Source organism: Bubalus kerabau, chromosome 15 (assembly GCF_029407905.1).
Source record: "Bubalus kerabau isolate K-KA32 ecotype Philippines breed swamp buffalo chromosome 15, PCC_UOA_SB_1v2, whole genome shotgun sequence".
Taxonomy (NCBI): domain Eukaryota; kingdom Metazoa; phylum Chordata; class Mammalia; order Artiodactyla; family Bovidae; genus Bubalus; species Bubalus kerabau.
In genome coordinates, this window is record NC_073638.1 from 75,035,003 (window position 1) to 75,055,504 (window position 20,502).

Here is a 20,502-nt window from a genome sequence, read left to right on the forward strand (position 1 = left end):
TAATCTTCCATTCAGCTGCTCTTTGCTTGTCCTTCCCTCCCGGCCCCAGAGCCTCTGGGTCCCAGGGTCCCAGTAGGTGCTCTCGGGTCCTGCGTGGCATCTCACTCGCTTGCTCCGCAGGCTGACGCGAGTTCCTTGTCTCAGTGGGTGAGCCTCTGGCTTTCTCTGCTGACTGGAAACCGCGTTCGCGACGAGCCTCGGGCTGTCAGAAGACAGCGCTGAGGGGAGCAGAAGGTCTTTGTTTTCCCCGCCACCTCTCACTCCCTGTTCTGTTCCCTCCCTGCTCATTCCATGTGCGTGTGGGACCCGTGACCATCCCTGCCACAGCTGCAGCCAGCTGAGCACACTGACACCAGTGTGACCTCAGACGCTATCACCTGGCTTCCTTGACAAGTGAGGGTCTGAGCTGGGGAAGAGGAGGTGCTTTTTAGAACCAGGAGAGCAGGCGACCACAAGACTTTATGAACAGAGGCCGGACGGGAAGTTAGGCAGGACCACGTGGTGTGACCTCAGGACCGCCACCTCCTCTCCAGCTCTCATTTCCCATCTGTCCAGGGAGGGGATACTGGACCAAGTGACCTCTGCCTTCCCAATGACCCACGAGTTACTGTGGACAGGGCTCCGCAGCTTAGACTGTTGGAGCATGAGTCTCTCCTTACCATCCACCAAAGGCCCATGGGCCCTCCATCCGGGGAGAGAGTGACTGTCTAGAGCCCCCTCCTCAGTGTGTGTGTGTGTGTGAGACTCACTCAGTCATGTCTGACTCTTTGCGACCCTGTGAACCCTGTGCGTGTGTATGTGTGTGAGACTCAGTCACGTCCGACTCTTTGCAACCCTATGAACCACGTGTGTGTGTGAGAGACTCACTCAGTCACATCCGACTCTTTGCTACCCTGTGAACCATGTGTGTGTGTGTATCACTCAGTCGTGTCCGACTCTTTGCGACCCTATGGACTGTAGCCCGCAAGGCTCCTCTGTCCATGGGATTCTCCAGGCAACGATTCTGGAGTGGGTTGCTGTTTCCTCCTCTGCCTCTCCAATGATGCCCTCCTAACAGTGGTAGTGGTGAAAGGTTTACTGGCACACAGTCCTCTTACCAGCTGTGGCCAGCCCTGGTCTGTCTCCTTAGCTTTACCACTGCCCCAGGCCTGATGAAAGGGCTTGAGAGGAATGGTGATCATGTACCCCAGCGCCAGAGCACTGCGTCCAGCTGGACTGGGGTGAATAGGGTTGCTGCCAAAACCCAGAAGCCTTCTCATGGTGCTGCTCTTGCCATTGGCTTATTTTAAGCAGAACCCCACCTTGGGTTGGAAAGGTCTCTGGGGCAGACTGAAGTGATCTGTCTAATAACAGGTAAAGCTTAATACACAACGCAGCACGTACACGAGTTTGTCAAAACCCATCAGCATTAGGGCACTCCAGATGACAGCTTCGGGGCTCACCGGCTCTAGTGCCCAGCATGAACATTTAATGGTGTTGTGATGGACAGGGAGGCCTGGCGTGCTGTGATTCATGGGGTCGCAAAGAGTCGGACACGACTGAGCGACTGAACTGAACAACCACCCTTGACGAAAAGTACCATCCACCATTGTAATTAAAAGCATGAGCTGAAAAACAAAGCCAGTCAATCCCTCCATCCCACTTCATCTCAGGAAATTCCAAATATAAAAGGTGAGCTTTGTTCCCAGAGGGCTGAGAGTGGGTCCAATAACCGGCTCCTCTGTGGAAACCAGCTAGAAATTGGAACCCCCTGCAGCCTCCCCATCTCCCATCTGGGGAGCACGCAAGACAAGCCCTATGGGAAGGATGGCCACCAATTCCGAGGTGTTCGCACGTCGGGTTCCTTGCAGCGCTGCCCTGACTCACCTGCACACGTGGCTGCAGGGCGTGGGCTGGGTCATAGCGTTCTGTTCCGCTTTAATGGTCAGGGCCTGACACAATCAAGGGGGTGTATGCAAGGAGAGGAATGAATCCTAGCCCCGCTTGGGGTACCTTGGGCCCACCGTCCCCCGTTTCCCTCACCACTTCTTAGTCAGTCTCTTGGTTCACAAGTCCCAGTACATGTGGCGTTCTTCTCACGCAGTGGCAGTATCCCTGTGGAGCTCTGCCTTTGAAAGTGTGATGACTGCAGCGGCCACTTCAGAGAGCCCCTTTCCCCCTGGAGCTAACCCGTGAGCTCCTCGTCAGACATCCCAGATGGGCGCCACCTGTTGTTATACCTTCCCCACCCCCCCACCCCCCGACCCTGGTCTGTTTCCTGAATCTGACTGTGGTTAGCACACACCCTGAGTTTAAAATGCACTCGCTTAGCTGGCTTAGAATATAGTGCATTATCCTCTTTTCAGGAACATTTATTGGGTACCTGTATGTGTATGGCGTTTTAAAAACAAAGTTAAATAATGCAGACCGGCAACTGATCACAGTTGCTGAATTAGTTTCCTTGGAAATAGGTTAGTGGGGAAGAAGATATAAGAATTTAGGCCTGAAAGTGCATTAGAGGTTGTTTAATCCAACCCCTCATTTTGCAGAGGGCAGAAAGGAATCAGGGCAACTTGAATAGGTCTGGGCCACAACTCATCCGTGGCAGAACTGTTCCTAGGTATACACTAACCATGCCCCGCGGTGCATTTTCTATAGGCGGTAGTCAGGGCTGCCTCCTTTGCCTTTTCAACAAAGGTAGAAGATCTTAGTTTTATCCTCTAGGAGTGGGAAGCCACAAAAGACCTCAGGAAGCTTACAAAAGAAAAAATATATATAAGTAGGTAACTCTGAAAATAGACACATGAGCACAGCTGGCAGTCCAGAGAGGAGGAGATTTCCATAATCCAGGTAAGAAGTGGTTGGGACCAAGATTATAAAAATTAGAATGGAAGGAAATAGGATGGTATTCTGTTGTTACCATCTTTGTTGGAATAGTGATATAGAAAGTAAAAAGTGAAAGTGAAGTCGCTCAGTCGTGTCTGACTCTTTGCGACCCCATGGACTGTAGCCTACCAGGCTCCTCGGTCCATGGGATTTTCCAGGCAAGGATACTGGAGTGGGTTGCCATTTCCTTCTCCAGGAGATCTCCCCAACCCAGGGATTGAACCCGGGTCTCCCGCATTGTAAGCAGACGCTTTACCGTCTGAGCCACCAGGGAAGCCATCTTTGTTGGAATAGTGATATAGAATAGGCCTCAAATGTAAGGACTGTTTGGATTTCCCTGGTGGCTCAGATGGTAAAGAATCTGTCTGCAGTGCACAAGACCCGGGTTCAATCCCTAGGTCAGAAAGATCCCCTGGAGAAGGAAATGGCAACCCACTCCAGTATTCTTGCCTGGGGAATCCCATGGACAGAGGAGCCTGGAAGACTGCAGTCTGTGAGTCGCAAAGAGTAGGACACAACTGAGCAACACACATACACATGCATGCACACACAAGGACTCTTCAGATTACTGCCAAGCCCCTGATCGAGGCGTGGGGTTTGTTTTAACAGACATGGGCCTCTGTCTTCAAAGATGTGTGCAATTTAAAATAGATGACACTATATACAAAAGATGTTGATAGTACAGGCAGGCAGTTGAATGATGGCTTTGTGACTTGAACATATTAGTAGCTCTGGGAGCACCATTACTCCAACTATCGGGATGTAATGTGAAGTTTCAAATGCCTGCACTACAATATATAAAGGCATCTGTTAGTAATGACAAAAGGCTGACCCCAGAGCATTTCCCTGAAGTAAAAAGAAAAAAAATGGAATTAGGGCGGGAGGTGGGGAGCGATGAGGGAAAGGGGGTCGAAGTCGGGTTCCCGCTCTTCTGGCTGGGAAAATGCTTTACTGTATACCTAATCGGGCTTCGTACTACACCCGGGCTCTGCGAGAGAGGGCCCGTCCCCTTCCGTTCCGCTCCGTTTTGATCCTGCAGTCAGCTGCAGAGTTATAGATGAAGTGACAAGGATGGTATCTTGATTGCATCCAGCTGCCTGGAGTAAGTCAAGGGCAGGGAGGCCCCGCCTGAGGAGCCGTGCTCGCCGAAGCCTCCAAAGGCGTCTGAGAGCCAGGACACCGTGGTGCTTTCAGAGCGGCGGCGCTCAGCGTTCTGTGACCCAGTGTCACCAAATTAAGTGTCCCCAGAGAGAAGCCTGGTAAGTGGCTTGAGCTCACAGGAAGAGGACTGAAATCAAAACAGCCTTCGACCCTAACACTGAGCCTATGTTGTTATCATTGCTGTCAACTGGGGGCTTGAAAAGAAGAACCCCTTGGGAAGGTGATTTCACCTTCCTTCACATGGATTAGAGAGCTGTGCTGTGCTGTGCTTAGTCACTCAGTCATGTCCAACTCTTGCGACCCCATGGACTATAGCCCGCCAGCCTCCTCTCTCAATGGGGATTCTCCAGGCAAGAATGCTGGAGTGGGTAGCCTTTCCCTTCTCCAGGGGATCTTCCCAACCCAGGGATCAAACCCAGGTCTCCTGCATTGCAGGCTGATTCTTTACCATCCAAGCCACCAGGGAAGCCCAGGAATACCAGAGTGGGTAGCCTGTCCCTTCCCCAGGAGATCTTCCCAACCCAGGAATTGAACTGGGGTCTCCTGCACTGCAGTTGATTCTTTACCAACTGAGCTACCAGAAAGCCCCAGATTAGAGAGTTGACTCAAATACACGTGGGTGGGGGGGAGATGGGATTCAGCTTCTATCCAGCAGAGGTGCCAACTGAATGGATGCCGCCCGCCCTGCCCCTTCTCCTCTACCTTGCCCGTCACTGGTGCTGAGTGCAGTTGCTTGTGCTCATAGCCCTCCAGAAATCTCTTTCATCCCATTGAGATGAATTGATGATGGTGGTTGTGATGTGGCTTGAACAGGCAGGTGCTTGGTGCAAAGCAGAGAAACCTGGCTGTGCACTTTGGTGGGGTCTACCCCGGCCTGCAGGCCAGATAGAAGTTAGGACCCACAGCCTGTGTTGTGGCTCTGAAATAGTATTATATTATTTTAATCTGCTGAAATACAAACCCCAGAGTAGAGAGAACACAGCCGCAGCATTATACATCTGAGGAAATGTTTGACACGAATTCATTTGTCTGCAGCTATTATGATGACGCCTGTGGCCGATTAGCTCAGTTGATTACAATATGGTGTTCATGAGGCCAAGGCTGTGGGTTGGAGAGGCCTGTTAGGTGAGCTGGTTCCACACAAAGGAAACCTCTTGCCGCCATTCCAGACCACATTCAAGACCCCATTCAGACATCCCATAAAAGCAGATAGACGATCACAAAGACTGGGCAAGAGAGTGTAATGACTCAGCAAATGTCCCTTACCCGCTCCTAGAAAAGTGCTGTAAAACATGCGTTTAGCGATGCTGAGTTGTTACTGTGGTCTTCTCGCACAAAGGCCATCGCGCTATTACACGATGACTGGTGGTCTGGTCTTCTCGCACAAAGGCCATCGCGCTATTACACGATGATTGGTGGTCTGGTCTTCTCGCACAAAGGCCATCGCGCTCTTACACGATGACTGGTGGTCTGGTCTTCTCGCACAAAGGCCATCGCGCTATTACACGATGATTGGTGGTCTGGTCTTCTCGCACAAAGGCCATCGCGCTCTTACACGATGACTGGTGGTCTGGTCTTCTCGCACAAAGGCCATCGCGCTATTACACGATGACTGGTGGTCCGTGCTGCCGCAGGCCTCCTTCTGAATGAAGTGCGCTAGTGCCGGCTGTGAAGAAAGCAGGAAGGGGCTTTGGTCCCCTTCTTTCCTGCTCAGCTTTTTCCTGCCGAGGTTCTGCCTGTCCGTCCATGCCTTCAGCAGGTGTGCGTGGAAGGCTGTCATGCGCTCTGTACTTGGAATGCCACCGTGAACCTCTGCCCTCATGGAGTTTAAACTCTGCAGGAGGAAGAGAGATTAAAAAAAAAAATAGATGATAAATAATCAGTGCAGTTTTGTGAAATGGAAGTTTGATGAAGAAAAGCATGGAGCATGTAATGAAGAATGGCTGGTCGGGGATGGCGTTTACCTTGGATGGGAGGGTCTGGAAAGGCCTCTTAGAGTAGGTGATAGTTAACTAGAGACCTGACGGATGAGCAGGAACCAGCCTTTTGAAGAGCTGGGGGAACAGCCCATCTGAGAAATAGCAGGTGCAGAGGCCTTAAGGTCTAGTCACGGTTGAAGGACAGGGAAGCCCCTGACTTGTCAAGAATGTGGTAAGAGAGAGGCTGGAGGGAGGAAGGCCATTTAGAACATGCAGAGGAGTTAGCATATTATTCTTAGGAGGAAGCCATCTTTTGTTTTGTTTTATGGGTGGAGCATTTTTTAACGCTCTTGTCGGAGGGGATGTTATGGATTGAACATGCCTAAAAAACGTATTCCCTTTTTTACCTTTCACCAAAAGTCTTCCCTGGTGGCTCAGACAGTAAAGCATCTGCCTACACTGCGGGAGACCTGGGTTTGATCCCTGGGTGAGGAAGATCCTCTGGAGAAGACAGTGGCACCCCACTCCAGTACTCTTGCCTGGAAAACCCCATGGACGGAGGAGCCTGGTAGGCTACAGTCCATGGGGTCGCAAAGAGTTGGACATGACTGAGCGACTTCACTTCTTCACTTCAAAAAACTGAAATCCTAATCCTTAGTAACCTTACTGGAAATAGGGTCTTTTCAGAGGTAATCAAGTTAAAGTGAGATTGTTAGGGTGGGCCCTAATCCAGTTTATCTGGAATCCTTATAAAAAGGAGAAATTCAGACACAGAGGCACACACTCAGAGAAGTCCCTGTGAAGACAGAGGTTTGGAGTGGTGCGTCTACAAGCCAAGGAATGCCGGAGATTGACAGCCACCCACCAGGAGCTGGGGGGAGGCAGGCAGGATCCTTTCCCCGGGTGAGATGGCCCCACCAGCACTTTGACTTCTGATTTCTAGATTTCTGTTGTTTTAAGCCACCCACTTTATGTTTTAAAGCAGCCCTGTGCTCGGTTGCTCAGTCATGTCTGACTCTTTGCGACCCCAAGGACTGTAGCCTACCAGGCTCCTCTGTTCATGGATTTTTCCAGGCAAGAATACTGGAGTGGGTTGCCATTTCCTACTTCAGGGGATCTTCCTGACTCAGGAATCAAACCTGCATCTCTTGCGTCTTCTGCATTGGCAGGTGGATTCTTTACCACTGAACCCGCTGAAAGGTGTGGGAAGGTGGGGAGTCCTAGCATGCTGACTTTGGGAAAGCAGTGACGCATCCTCCCTGGTGGGGCAAGCCTCTGGGTGCTGTAGCATATATGACCATATGACTTAGATACATGTGGGTAGATATATAATGAATATATATATATATATATAAATTAATAGGATGGCACCCACTGGTTGAATTACCCTGTAAAGCATACCCTACTCTTCTTTTAGAAATGGTCCTTTTAGGGATGCTCTGTAAATGACGGTTTGGAAGGGCAGGGGTGGAAGCACACAGATTGGAAGCCTGCTGCAGTAACCCGGGAATCCACAGTAACCTGGTAATGACGGTGGTTTGAGCTGGGGACAGTGTAGCAGAAGCAGTAGGAGGGCGTCAGACGTAGAGTCAGCAGCAGCTGCTAGAGGACTGGGTGTGGAGAGAGAGGAAAGAAGGAGGAAAGGCTGGCCCAGATAATTTACTGAGGCAGGAAAGACTGAGAGGATGGCTTTTCCCAGGCTGTGAAATCAAGAGTCATGCTTCAGACATGTTAAGTCTGAGGTGCCTGGTGTTAATCCAGCTGAAGGTATTAAGTAAGTAGTTGGTTGTATCAGAAACATTCAGGGCCAGACATGCATTTAGAGGTCTTCAGAGTCTAGATGGTATTTAAAAAGACTGAAGCTAGATGTTGCTTGTGGGGAGAGTTTAAGAGGGTATAGCTCTCCGGGACTAGGCCCTCAGGAACTCCACTGTGTAGAGGTCTGGGCGAGAATGAGGACTCAGTGGTGCTGAGCAGAGGCTCCAGGACAGCTGGTAAATTGTCAGTATTCACTAATGGTTAGTAGTTTAAAGGCTAAGGAAATTGTATGGAAATACATGGAGGAAAGTACTGGATGTACCCCACCCTTGTATACCAATTTTGTTTAACAAAACTATATCTCAGAGCCTTTCCAAATGTGGAAATCAAATTTTTGTTTTCAGTATGTTATAGTTTATAAAATCAGGCAACATCTCTAAGCCTAAGGCTTCCAAAAGATCGTAAAAAATGTCTTTGTGCTCCAGATAGGTTTTTTCCTTTTTCAGAAGCAGAGACTTTGTAAGTTTCCACAATCATCAAAATTTACCATAAATCATGGTTTCATTTATACTTCATTTGTGCGTTCATTAAGAGTGGAACCTATTTCACTAATCGCCTGTTGAGAGATTACATACCTTGGCGCAATTCAAGAAGCTGTTAGTCTACATTACTTGAAATTTCCAAATACAAAGCCGAAAGTTTTAGAGGAAATTAGAATCAGCATTTATCTGTGAATGTTGGCAGAAGAACTAGCACCTGTTGGATCGAATTTCTTCAGAAGCCCATTCTGCTCTTAGTTTGTGAAGATTTGAATGCAGGGATTCTGTCATTTAAAGAGCTGAGCACTGTGCTTGCTTATTGTCTGAACTGGGAATTGATAGCTGATGTGTTTCTGTCCTCAGGTCTGGCGAGAATTTCCTGACCGGTTGGTGGGTTACCCGGGTCGTCTGCATCTCTGGGACCATGAGATGAATAAGTGGAAGTATGAGTCTGAGTGGACCAATGAGGTGTCCATGGTGCTCACAGGGGCAGCCTTTTACCACAAGGTAAGGTGGGGACGAGCCTGAAGCAAGTGGGGCCGAACTGACAAACATGAGAGCATGATACTCGTTTTGTTTCGCCGAAACTAAATTTCTCCAAGTTTAGGGAAAATGTTCTGTTCAGAGAGCTTAGAAAGGCCATGCTGTGTGATTTAAAAAAAAAAAAAAAAGTTATTTTTCTAATTATTAAAGTATTACATGCTCAAATATGGAACAAATTTATTGTATAAGAAAAATCACTTAAAGTTCTATCATAGGACTGCTGCTGCTGCTACTGCTGCTAAGTCGCTTCAGTCCTGTCCAACTCTGTGGGACCCCATAGACAGCAGCCCACCAGGCTCCCCCGTCCCTGGGATTCTCCAGGCAAGAACACCAGAGTGGGTTGCCATTTCCTTCTCCAATGCATGAAAGGAAAAGTGAAAGTGAAGTCGCTCAGTCGTGTCTGACTCTTAGCGACCCCATGGACTGCAGCCTACCAGGCTCCTCTATCCATGGGATTTTCCAGGCAAGAGTACTGGAGTGGGGTGCCATTGCCTTCTTGATCATAGGACTAATGGTAGAGAAACTACTGGGTTGGCCAAAAAGTCCATTCATATTTTTCTGTAAATCTTATGGAAAATAATGAATGAACTTTTTGGCCAACACAGTATTATTATTTAGGTGTTTTTTCCAATTTGTCTTTTTTATTTACTGATTCACACATACAGTCATAAATATTCTCATTAGCTTTTTTGCATGTATTATGAGTTTTTTCCTTATGTCATTAACATTTCTTTATAAACAACCTCTACTTAACATAATTGCTAATATACCATTATATTAATATTGCATAGATCATATACAGCTGTTTCTCTGTTATTGAATATTTCAGTTCAGTTCAGTTGCTCAGTTGTGTCTGACTCTTTGCGACTCCATGAATCACAGCATGCCAGGCCTCCCTGTCCATCACCAACTCCCAGATATTTAGGTTATATCTAATTTTTTTTGCTAGATAATGCTTTGTATCAAATCCTTAAATAATGATCAGTATCCATTTTCATAACTGCCTATACTTATGATCTTTATGATAGATTCCTCGAAGAATTATGAACATTTTGGGGAGGCTTTGTTGTATATATTCATAGGTTCTTAGTATCGTTTGTGCCAGTTTACATTCTCACCAGCAAAATATAAAAGTGTCATATCATACTCTTTCTTGCGTGAAATACATGTTAAAAAAAAATCAAACTTAGCTATTTTGCTAAGTGAAAATTGATTTTATTGATTTCACTTTGATCACGTGGGGTTTGCAATTCCTTTTGTGTATTTAGCCTTTTGTATTCCTTCTGAAATTGTCGCTTTATGTTTTTGACTCTTTTTTTATTAAAGGGAGAGCTTGAAGGGTATACCTTGGGCTTTAGAATATTATGTTTGGCGGTGGAGTGCTCCCTGGGAATGTGTGGCTTAATTAAACAGTAATGACTTGTCAGTTGTCAGCAGTGGCGTAAGGAACCCATGTCAGGAGAAAGATGAGTTCAGTCCAGTGCAGTCAAGTTGACGTCACCGTATTTATATCGGCTGCTTGTCGTGATCTCAGCACGGCTGCCCTCATATTTTTCAGGGCTCTCGATCCAGAAATGAGTTTTTTTTCCTTAGCAAAGCATAAATAAATATATAAGGTTTATAATTCTTGGGGCTATGATAGACTGATAAGTGCCTTTTTGGCAGATGTATTTCTGTATTATACCACAAATTTCTGTATTATTTCATACATGTAGGTTACGGTAGTTTTGGAATTGCCTCCTTTTTGTTTTACTTTAACAAAGAACATGTCTGCAATGTCCGTCCACCATCAATATATCTCTGTTGCTATCGGCAGTCCATGGGAAGAAGATAAAAAACGGCGGAGCACTGTGACTCAGAGGGAAGGATTCAGTAAAGCTCAGTATGTAGTGTGTCTCTGAACAATGTTTATTAAACACATCCATTAATCAGTCCAAAGGGCCTGCATCTTACAGGGACTTCATACTGTACCGTACGTTCCTCTGCTTACAATAGGTGATTTTTTAAAGAATGACAGTGTTAAAGACAGTTGGTCACCCGACCAAAAGCATTCTAATACTTCCCTTGGCCTTTGTATTGATCCAACATTGTGAGTCATCTTATGAGAGAAAGCTTGCCCCCCTGCCATGGCTCAGTTGCTCTTTGTATATCAGCCATAGGGAACTGCTATTTGAATATGTCTCCTCTTTTGTCTCACCTGGCAGTATTTTAATTACCTGTATACCTACAAGATGCCTGGGGACATCAAGAACTGGGTGGATGCTCATATGAACTGTGAAGACATTGCCATGAATTTCCTGGTGGCTAACGTCACAGGGAAAGCTGTCATCAAGGTAGGAGGCATCTATGGCCAGCTCTGGGGCACATCTAGGGCACCTTTCTGAGTCTCCAAAGTGTTCATAGCTATAAATGAAACTTGGACTAGATGAACTTTCAGCTGCCTTTTAGCTTTAAGATTCTATGATGGATATTTCACATTGTGAAATTGAAGCTTGACGTCTTTTCTTTTGTTATATAAAATTTCTTTAGTTATAGTTTTTTAACTGCCAGGATCAGAAAGTAAGTCTATAATGGTTAATCTACAAATTGTGTTTGTTTTGAAAATGTAATTTTATTCTCAACACTGATTTGGAATCTAGTTCTTGTAAAGAATGCAATTATGTCTTTCTTAAGGTAGCTGATTTTTTTTAAATAAATGTTGAGAAGATAGTATACTTTGTCCAGTTATACTGGTAGTTGTCCTAACCACTGTTTTAAGACGGTGATTATCAATTTTTAAAAGAACCTTTCCCATAGCATATTAAAAGCAGCGAGTATGTAAAGATCGTGTGGGGATCTTTGTTTCTATAATAGATGTCTATTCCTGAAATGTAGGTCTTGCCCAAATCCAGGCCCTAGAAATGTAGAAAAAGTATACTTCGTTATATCAGTGGAGTCATCGTGACCTTTTTTTCCTTCTGGATTAGATTCCACATGTAAAAATGGCCAGTGCTTCTAGGCCAGAATCCTATACTGGAAGCTTATATTGGAAACGTGGTATGACATTCCAGAATGATTCCTCATGCTATTAATATTAATTGATGAGAGAAGCCAGATTAAACCAGTGACTGAGAACAGAGGAAAAGTCACTGTCCAGACTTGATCCAGTCTTTACACTATCCCTCGGCTCTCTAAATAGCTCAGTGAACAGCTCACTGCAGGGACAATTAAAGAATGTAAATTGCAAGACTAGTTTTAAAAGAACTCCTCTTATCTCCAAATTCATTTTTTGACATTCTTCAAGACATTCTTTAGCTGTGCCTTTACTCTGGACAGTAATTCCTCGAGTCTGTATACTTCTTAGCCGGGTCTCAGCTTAGCCGGGTCTTAGCTTTCTTCCCCGCCCACCCTCTACTGTTTACTTATCTTCACTGGGTTACGATAGCAGCCATCCCTGAGTTTGCTAGAAAAATATTCGAAGTTTGAGGTGTGGGGAAGGTGGTGGGGAGAGTCAGGGAAAAGGATGCAGAGGGCAAAGGACCACTGGATTTTTTTCCTGACTTAAAGGGGTTGCAAAATAACCTGACATCCTCAAGAGCATGGTGCCGCCCGTAGCTTTTGCCATTAGCTGGAAGGAGAAAGAGCGCCTGTTGGAACTAAGGTTACGGTGAAAGTTATGGGAAGCTGTATTTCATCGCCCTTATGGCTGCAAGAACAAATGGTGTTTATACAAGGACCTTGGCAGTGAGAAAACAGTCATTAAACAGGAATTAAGGAGCTTGTCATCACCACTTCTTTCCAGTTACAGAAGGCAAAAGCCCTCCAAGCCTCTTTTATTGGGCCCTTGTGAGTTCTGCCGTTGGCCGAGCCAGACAGAATTGAATGGAGGAGCAGTGAGGTGTGTGTGTGTGTGTGCGCATGGAGAGGGAGCAGGCATCTCAGCTTACAGAACAGAAGCATGCAGAGTGGCATCACAAGCATGGTTTTATTGTCCTTAGCACTGAAGCTGGGTATATTTTTGTGCCCCTCTGGCAGGTAACACCACGAAAGAAATTCAAGTGTCCTGAATGCACAGCCATTGATGGGCTTTCGCTCGACCAGACGCACATGGTGGAGAGGTGAGTGGGCCTCTAGACAAAAGTCTGCCCTGGCCTCTGATCCCCATTTCCTGCTTTGGGCCTGTTTATGGGACTTTGTTGCAGATATAAGGACAGCAGCTGGTAGCCATAGTCACCTCCTTTTGCACGTGGGAATTGGGTTAGTTCAAGCCCAGGTCACCCAAAGAATTAATTTGGAATGCTACTCACTCAATTTGTAATGGCTGGAAGGGTCTTAAAAATATAGCTGGCCTTAAGCTCCAGAAGCCAGATTCTCCGTGTGGACTAAGCAGTTAACCATCCACAGTCACTCAAGTGGAAGTGAGCTAATTCCAAGGAAATCCTGGGTTGTTTTTCAGGGTAGTATCTCCGTGTTACAGTAAAAGTTTGATTAGAGAGAATTATTAAACCAAACCCACCAGAGGCCAGATTACCTTTGTGGACACACTAAAACACCTACCAAGAGCAGAATTGAAAGCACAGCTCTTTACATTTCAGAGAGCGAAGCAGGGCCGCTCTGAAATACCTGCTTTACATTGATTCGGTCACTTAGCCATTGAGCACCCGTTTCTGTGGATGTAATACAGGGCCTTGTAGGTGAGCATGAAGGAAGTGGGAGATGTCTGTCTGCCCTCAAGACCGTCTCACTTGTGTCCCAAAGGCCCCAAGCTTCAAATCTCCTGAATCAAACCTAATTCTTCCAAAAGGCAGCCTCTTACATAAGACAGCGAGCTCTGGCAACCAATGGCATTTTTGTCAAGGGACCAGAATGCATTCAGAGAATGTCGTGATAGCTGTCAGAGTGAGATATTTAGTTCGGGTCTCCCTGGGTCTCATGCGTCTGCGTGCAGCACTCATTTCTGAACCCTATCAGCTGCATCAGGGTCCTTCAAGCCTGGAGGACGTTGTACAGGGGGCTGTTTCAGTTGGCCTGGACCCTTCTGTAATGCTTTACTCCTTCTTACTCATTCTTCTTACTCTTACTCTCTAAATAATCTCTTTCATATGTAAATATCTTACCCAAATGACTTCACTTTTACCAACTGTCGATATGAAATTATAGACATTATCAATACTATTATATATCACAATATATATTATATATATATTATCACAATATATATATTATATATCACAATAATATTGATATAATTATCGATATTATTGTGACTTTGAAATATCTTTCACTGGTATCAAGTAATCACCTAGTCAAGGACAGTGACATTCCTGACACAGCTCATTTGGAAGAGACCCCAATTATAGTTCTGTGGCTGCTGCTGCTAAGTCGCTTCAGTCGTGTCCGACTCTGTGCAACCCCATAGACGGCAGCCCACCAGGCTCCCCCGTCCCTGGGATTCTCCAGGCAAGAACACTGGAATGGGTTGCCATTTCCTCCTCCAATGCATGAAAGTGAAAAGTGAAAGTGAAGTCGCTCAGTCGTGTCCGACTCTTCGCGACCCCATGGACTACAGCCTACCAGGCTTCTCCGTCCATGGGATTTTCCAGGCAAGAGTACTGGAGTGGGGTGCCATGTTAGAGCACATGAAATTGTTACTTAAACCTACCCCCATTCTGTGTTGAGAATTTCATAGCATTAAGCAATTAGTTTGATTGGGCTGAGTTACATGGTGGGGTTTTATGGTCTAAGAAGAATTGTATTTAGAAAATTTCACCCAATACTGGCCTTAAAGTTCATGCTAAAGCTGAAAAACTGAGATGATAACAAATGCAATGAGAAAGATTTAAATTAGGTATAATTATTATTAAACACTGAAGAAAGTAACTAAGGGAAGTGTGGAAGCTTCTTCTCGGGAAAAGGGTTTTGAAAATAGACTAGGCACTGCCCAGATGTTGGTAGGCTTGATTTTATCAGATTTTTATAATTAACAACAGTAGATAACACACATGTGTATGTGTGTATCGAACCTAATACGAAGCTATATGTGATAAGTCAAAGGAAGGCTCAGAATGTTGTAACTGGTCAGAGGAAAGAAAAGTGACTTCTTTCTAGGTCAGTCATTATGAATGATTTTGTAAGAGGTGGCACTTGAAGTGAGCCTTCCAAGATTGCTAGGATTCCAGCTCCAGGCAGGAAGAGGAGATCCTCAGCAGGGGAAACCAGATGGTCCAAGGTGCGTTTGGCAAGCAGTCAAGATAACCGGTTCTGTTAGAGCAGAACATCCTGGCCTGTCAGTGCCAAAGGGCTTTTTTCTCTAGGTAAGCCATGGAAGGTTTGTGAATAGGGAAGTAGTTTGATTAGAGTATTGTTTTGAGATTGATTTGGAAGGAGTGCATAGAATGAAATAAGGGTGAGATAGAAGAAAGAAGAACAGTTAGAAGGCTTGAACTAAGTTGAGTATGGAGAGGAAGGGTTGAAGTAAATTACACGGTTTTTCCCTTTTTTCTCCCAAAGGAGAATGTGCTAGCATTTGATGTCCAGCTGAATGGTGTGGGGAGGTCATGGAGGAGTTGACTGAGATAGGAAGAATGGTAGTACCTTTAAGGGTGGATATAATATGATTAGGAGGGATGCTAAGTAGGGGAGGGGAGGACATGGATGTTGTAGCTTTCACAGTGTAATTAATGAGGCCAGGAGATTTTAATGGTGTGTCAAGTTGGAGAGCAATAAGGCAGGTGCGTTTGCGCTCTTACCCTGTGTATATGCAGATACAGATACAGAGCAAGCAGTTGGAAATATAGAACGAGGACTTTAGAAAAAGATTAAAACAAAGATGGAGATTTGGAAGGCATCCGTCCAGAGATGACAATTGATTGAAGAAAAGCTATGGGTAGAATCTTGAGAAATTCAGACAGTTAGGAGACAGAGTAATTGACGAGAGAGAAGCAGGCACTAGAGAGAGGCCAGGAGAGAGCCAGGGCCTCCAGCGCCAGCAACATTGGAGACTTGGGAGAAAGTAATGCGTAGGGTGAGGGGCTGGAGGGCGGCAGCGCGGGGGCTGACAGTGAGGACGCAGTCAGTGCAGCGGGCTCCCCTTCGGAGAAACGTGATGGAGAACAGAAGGAAATCGATCTTGAATTAATTAGAAACTGCGAGCAAAACTATTTGGATTAAGGTTAAATGACTGAATTATTAAATAAGACACTTAGGTTGGGTGGGAGGGGGATATGATTTAAGCCCTACTGGATAGGCCAAGAGATGGAGTTACAACTGCAGAATTGTTCACTTGTTTTGAAATAGTTCCCTTTGCGGAATCTGCATTTTTGCACAAAACGGCGAGAGGAGTTAACCGCTCTGCACGTTCTGACCTTGTGTTGAGTTGTGTGCTTCAGTAAGCTTATTTATTCTTATGTTTGGGGTCTGGGATCAGAAATGTCAGCTGTGGAGGAGAGTACTTTTACTGCCCTTCCTCCATTTCCAGGTCCTGCTATTAGTTAATTTAAGAAAAAGAAGATTTTGTAATTTCATTTTGCCCAGTAGCTTTACCCACGTCAAGACAATATGGCAGACAAACAATGCTGATTTAAGAAACAAACGTTGTATTTTGATTCAGGTCAGTCTTTGTTCAAATTATGAATTAGCCACTTATTAGCTGTCTGACTTAAGGAAATTGACTTACCTTATCCTGAACTTGCAATCATTTCATCTCTGAAAATAGATATATTAACTGTCATATTACTGTATCCATTCAGGAGTTCAACAAATATTTATTGAGCATTTTTGTATCAGTGGTAGGAAAGTCTGTACCCTGGGGCCTGGCAAGGTTAGTTCGCTTCCCAATTTCCCCAGCACTGACCCTCAAGCTCCTTGTTACTTTAGGTAATAGTATGAGTTTGAAAGGAAAACAGAAAGCCATTAGTCTTTTCTCCCCGGCCCTTGCAGCACTTCAGAGATAGACATTGGCCGTTCTTAGCCTATCTGTTGGTTAGAAAACCAAGCTAGGGGAACAGTTACTGACACAGTAGCTGGACCCCCAAGAGAACAACTCAGGTAGACCCACCAGCAACCAGCCTGACTCATAATCTACCCTAACTTGTTCCCCACCCCAGGTCCCCTGCATGAAACGAAGGTAGGAGACACTGTCGGTACCTGGCAGTTGAGGACTTGTACCATTCAGCACGGCGGTTGCTTCTCCAGGGTGGGCTGCGTGGAGAGAAAGGAGGACTCAGTAGCCTGGGTCAGCCGGGGGCAGCTGTCAGCAAGCCGAGCTGGCCTGAGCCCCAGCGCCTCTCGCCTGTGGCCCGGCCCGGCTGGCTGGTCTAGTTACAGAGGAGATGTTGTCCTCGGTGCTCCCCAGGGGCCCGTAGAGCCACCAGCCCCTGCCAGGAGCCGTGATTCTTCTTTCATCCATGCTCGCCGGCACCCTATGCTGGGCACGGCTGGGCTTTGCTGGCCAGAGTCTACAAGCAGAATCACTGGAAACTACAAGAATCTGTCCGTGTTTATAGGCAGAACAACTGTCAAAAGTGAGACCTTGGGGAGATTTGACTTAGTCTGCCGCTGTCTTGACCCTGTAATTTAAGGTGAGAAGAGCTGTTGGCCGGTGCTTGCTTCCTATCATTTTATTAAAACCTCTCTCAGTCTTTTCCCCAGTCTCCTGTCATTTTGGAACCTGAGACTGCGACCTCCTGGGTCTCGAAAGACTGCCAACAGGAGGGGAGCTCAGTGATCTGTGGGCCATTGTAGAATGTGATAGAAAGACCCAGGCCTCTCTTACCAATGCAAGCCTGGGTTTGAACCCAGCTCCACCACCTTCCGGCTCAGGGTCCTTGGGAGAGTCCCTTAGCCTCTCTCAGCCCAAATCTCTCAAACCACACAAACCTTCGGGCTTATGGAGGGGAATACTTAAAGGAATCACTGGGTCATGGATGTAAATTAGCTGGTACTTAATAGGAAATGGCAACCCCCTCCAGTACTCTTGCCTGGAGAATTCCAAGGACAGAGGAGCCAGAAGCCTGAAGGGCTACAGTCAATGGGATTGCAAAGAGTCGGATACGACTGTGTGACCAGCTTTCACTTTTTCAATAGGTGCTTAACAGTTGTTAATTTCCAGCTTCTCTCTTTGGACCCTAGAATAATGATAATAAATAAATGTGTCTCATCTCATAGTGAAGACTTCAGCCTCAGAAACCAGAGTGCCTGGGTTCGGCTCTGCCCTTTCCGGTTATTTGGCTTTGGTCCTGTCTCTGAGTCTCCCTGTGGAGTGCCTCTGTCTCCCCAGTGTGCCATGGGAAGGATAGGAGGCCTGCCTCGTGAGCTTGTTGTGAGGGGAGACGTGAGTAACTAGTGCACGCCAAGCACTTTTAACACAGCCCGGAACATAGCATAAATGATAGGTGCCGCTGCTCTGTGGCTGCAGGCACAGTGATGTTATTAGCTGGAAGAGCTCACAGTGAGATGGTAACACCTTCTGAGCAGCAGAATAAGTGCAAGAAAAGAATTGATAATAACTGGCTTCTTTATTAATTGGTTTCTTGCTGAAGCTCAAAGGACTCAAATAAAAGCTGTGGACTGAAATAGCTTGAAGCAAGGCTTACAGTCTCTCGGAGGACAGAAGAGCCTTGCAGTCTGTGTCTTGAAATTCGGCCCTTCCCTGGGAACCGGTTCTCAGGTGCCATGGGCCTGACTGAGGAGAGAGAATACTGACCTCGCTGAAATCCATCCTTGAGGTCCCTTAACTTCAAAAGCGGTCTTTGCAGGCTCGTTTTCCCCCTTTGGTCCGACGCCGAAATGTCCTCATCACCCGCTGTCACACTCAGTCGGCCTGATTGACCAGAGCCCTTTCCTGCCCATGTGTCTGAGCCGCTCCCCTCTGAGGGGGCTGCTCACGGGGTGGGGGTGAGGGGCCGCACCCTCCCCTCACCCTGCGGTGCTAAGTTGCTTGTTGCTGCTGATTCTAACACAAGAGCAACTACAATTATGAAAGCTGTCCAGTGTGAACTTCAGCTCTCACAGAGGAGCTTATGGAAGTGGACTGATAATTCCCAGAGATTGCCACTCACAGCCCTCGATAGATGCTGGTTGAATGCCTGAAGTGTTGTTTGAAATTGAGGTTCACGGCCCCCGTTGTCTCCTGTGCCTTCCATCGCCCCACGTGTAAGAGCCTTCCTTCTCCCTTTTAAGCTCAGGCGAGCTGAAGCCAAGATCCAACCCTTTGCCTCCTCCCTTTGCCTTCTCTTCAGCTGGCAGGGATGGGGTTAAGGCTTGTTGGCAACTAATCCACCTTGGTTAGAGGCCTGCTTGTAGGGAGCTGGAGGAATGACTGGAATTTGAGGGGGAGGGGAACGATACTCTGACCTCTGCAGGCCCATGGCCTTCGAACAGCTCAAACAGCATCCCTAGTTCCCTTTCTCCCTCTGAACTAATAGAGTACCCCCAGATCAGTTTGTTCCTCCATAGCCTCCCAGCTGTGGGAAGAACCCTGGAGCATGTTGAGGATCCTTGCGTTTCTCTGGCCAGTGTTGAATACGATGTATTTTCGCTCTCAGCCTCTTGAACGTTTTCTTTGTTCCCCACCCCTGTCCCTCTCTTCTGCCCCACTGCCCTCCCCAAACCCCCCAGGTCCGAGTGCATCAACAAGTTTGCTTCCGTCTTTGGGACAATGCCTCTTAAGGTGGTGGAGCACCGAGCCGACCCCGTCCTGTACAAAGACGACTTCCCTGAGAAACTGAAGAGCTTCCCCAACATCGGCAGCTTATGAAGCAGGCCGCTGGTTGGAGGTCTCAACACGAATGCCGGACAGAGGAAGAGAACTCGGCCCCCCAGCCCTCTGACCCCCAGATTTCAGAGTGGAAGACTGGCACCTCCTCGCCTGAAAAGCAGTGGCCCCAGGAGGACATCTGAGCACCTCTGGCATCCTCCGATGCTCTTAATGGGTTCTTTCTGAAAACTCTAGGTGGAAGCCTGTGGCAGGCTCCAGGGGAAGGCCAGATCAGGCTTTCTGTGTTTCCAGCTCCAGTACAGTGATCTGAGAGGAACCGTCCCTGGCTCTAAGACTGCTGAGAAACCTCCAGCAGATCTGTGATATCATGTAAGAGCTACCTGACTCTCACTTTTTGTTATTTCACATCAATGAGTTCTTCAGAGGAAGAGCCACACCCAGAATTTGGTGCACAATCCAAGCATCTTAGTGGCATTTGACGCTTTGGGAGCACCAGCTGCTGAGTTGGGACCCATAAATTCCATGAAACTCTTTGGTTTGGCTTTTGGATATGATTAAAATTATTTTTTATTCTGTTTCATACTACGTCTTAAATATTGACTGTGGAACTTTGTGCGTATGTAACTTGCATCTTCTGACCTCAACTCCAGCCTCCTTTCCAGGTCTGGGAAGACAGTCGGCCGGGAGGCGTGTCTGGTGCCATGTGTGTCCAGCAGAGAAGAACCTCCAACTACAAACATTCTTAGTGTCCCCAAACCTACAAAGGAGTCTCTGTGCTTGCTGATTAGATCTAGATATTCTTGGGGGAAAACAGAGGGCCTCTCATAGCCATACGCTGAGTGGCTCTGCTGGAGCCACATTGTAAAATTGAGCGAGTTGTGACCCTCGTCCCAAGGGGATGCCAAAATTTCCCTCATTCTTTTGGTATAAACCTAACGTTAGCCAGGGAGGCTCTGGCTAATGTTAAATGCTGCTATAACAACTGCTTTGCGATAGTTGCCCGTGTATTTAAATCGTTACA

At 46.7% G+C, this 20,502-nt stretch overlaps 1 protein-coding gene across 4 annotated transcripts in view; it reads left to right on the forward strand.

The window, feature by feature from the left end:
- EXT2 (exostosin glycosyltransferase 2) overlaps positions 1-20,075 on the forward strand; it is a 144,122-nt gene extending 124,047 nt beyond the window's left edge. For 3 of the 4 annotated variants that reach the window (XM_055546930.1, XM_055546928.1, XM_055546927.1), the window contains 4 exons: positions 8,606-8,749; positions 10,990-11,118; positions 12,800-12,882; positions 19,382-20,075. In XM_055546930.1, coding sequence (XP_055402905.1) covers positions 8,606-8,749; positions 10,990-11,118; positions 12,800-12,882; positions 19,382-19,520 — 495 coding nt within the window. In that variant the 3' untranslated portion in view covers positions 19,521-20,075. Of the gene's footprint in view, positions 1-8,605; positions 8,750-10,989; positions 11,119-12,799; positions 12,883-16,869; positions 17,406-19,381 lie in introns of those variants that run through there. The other variant, XM_055546929.1, reaches the window with a different exon arrangement.
- The last annotated feature ends 427 nt before the right edge of the window (positions 20,076-20,502 follow it).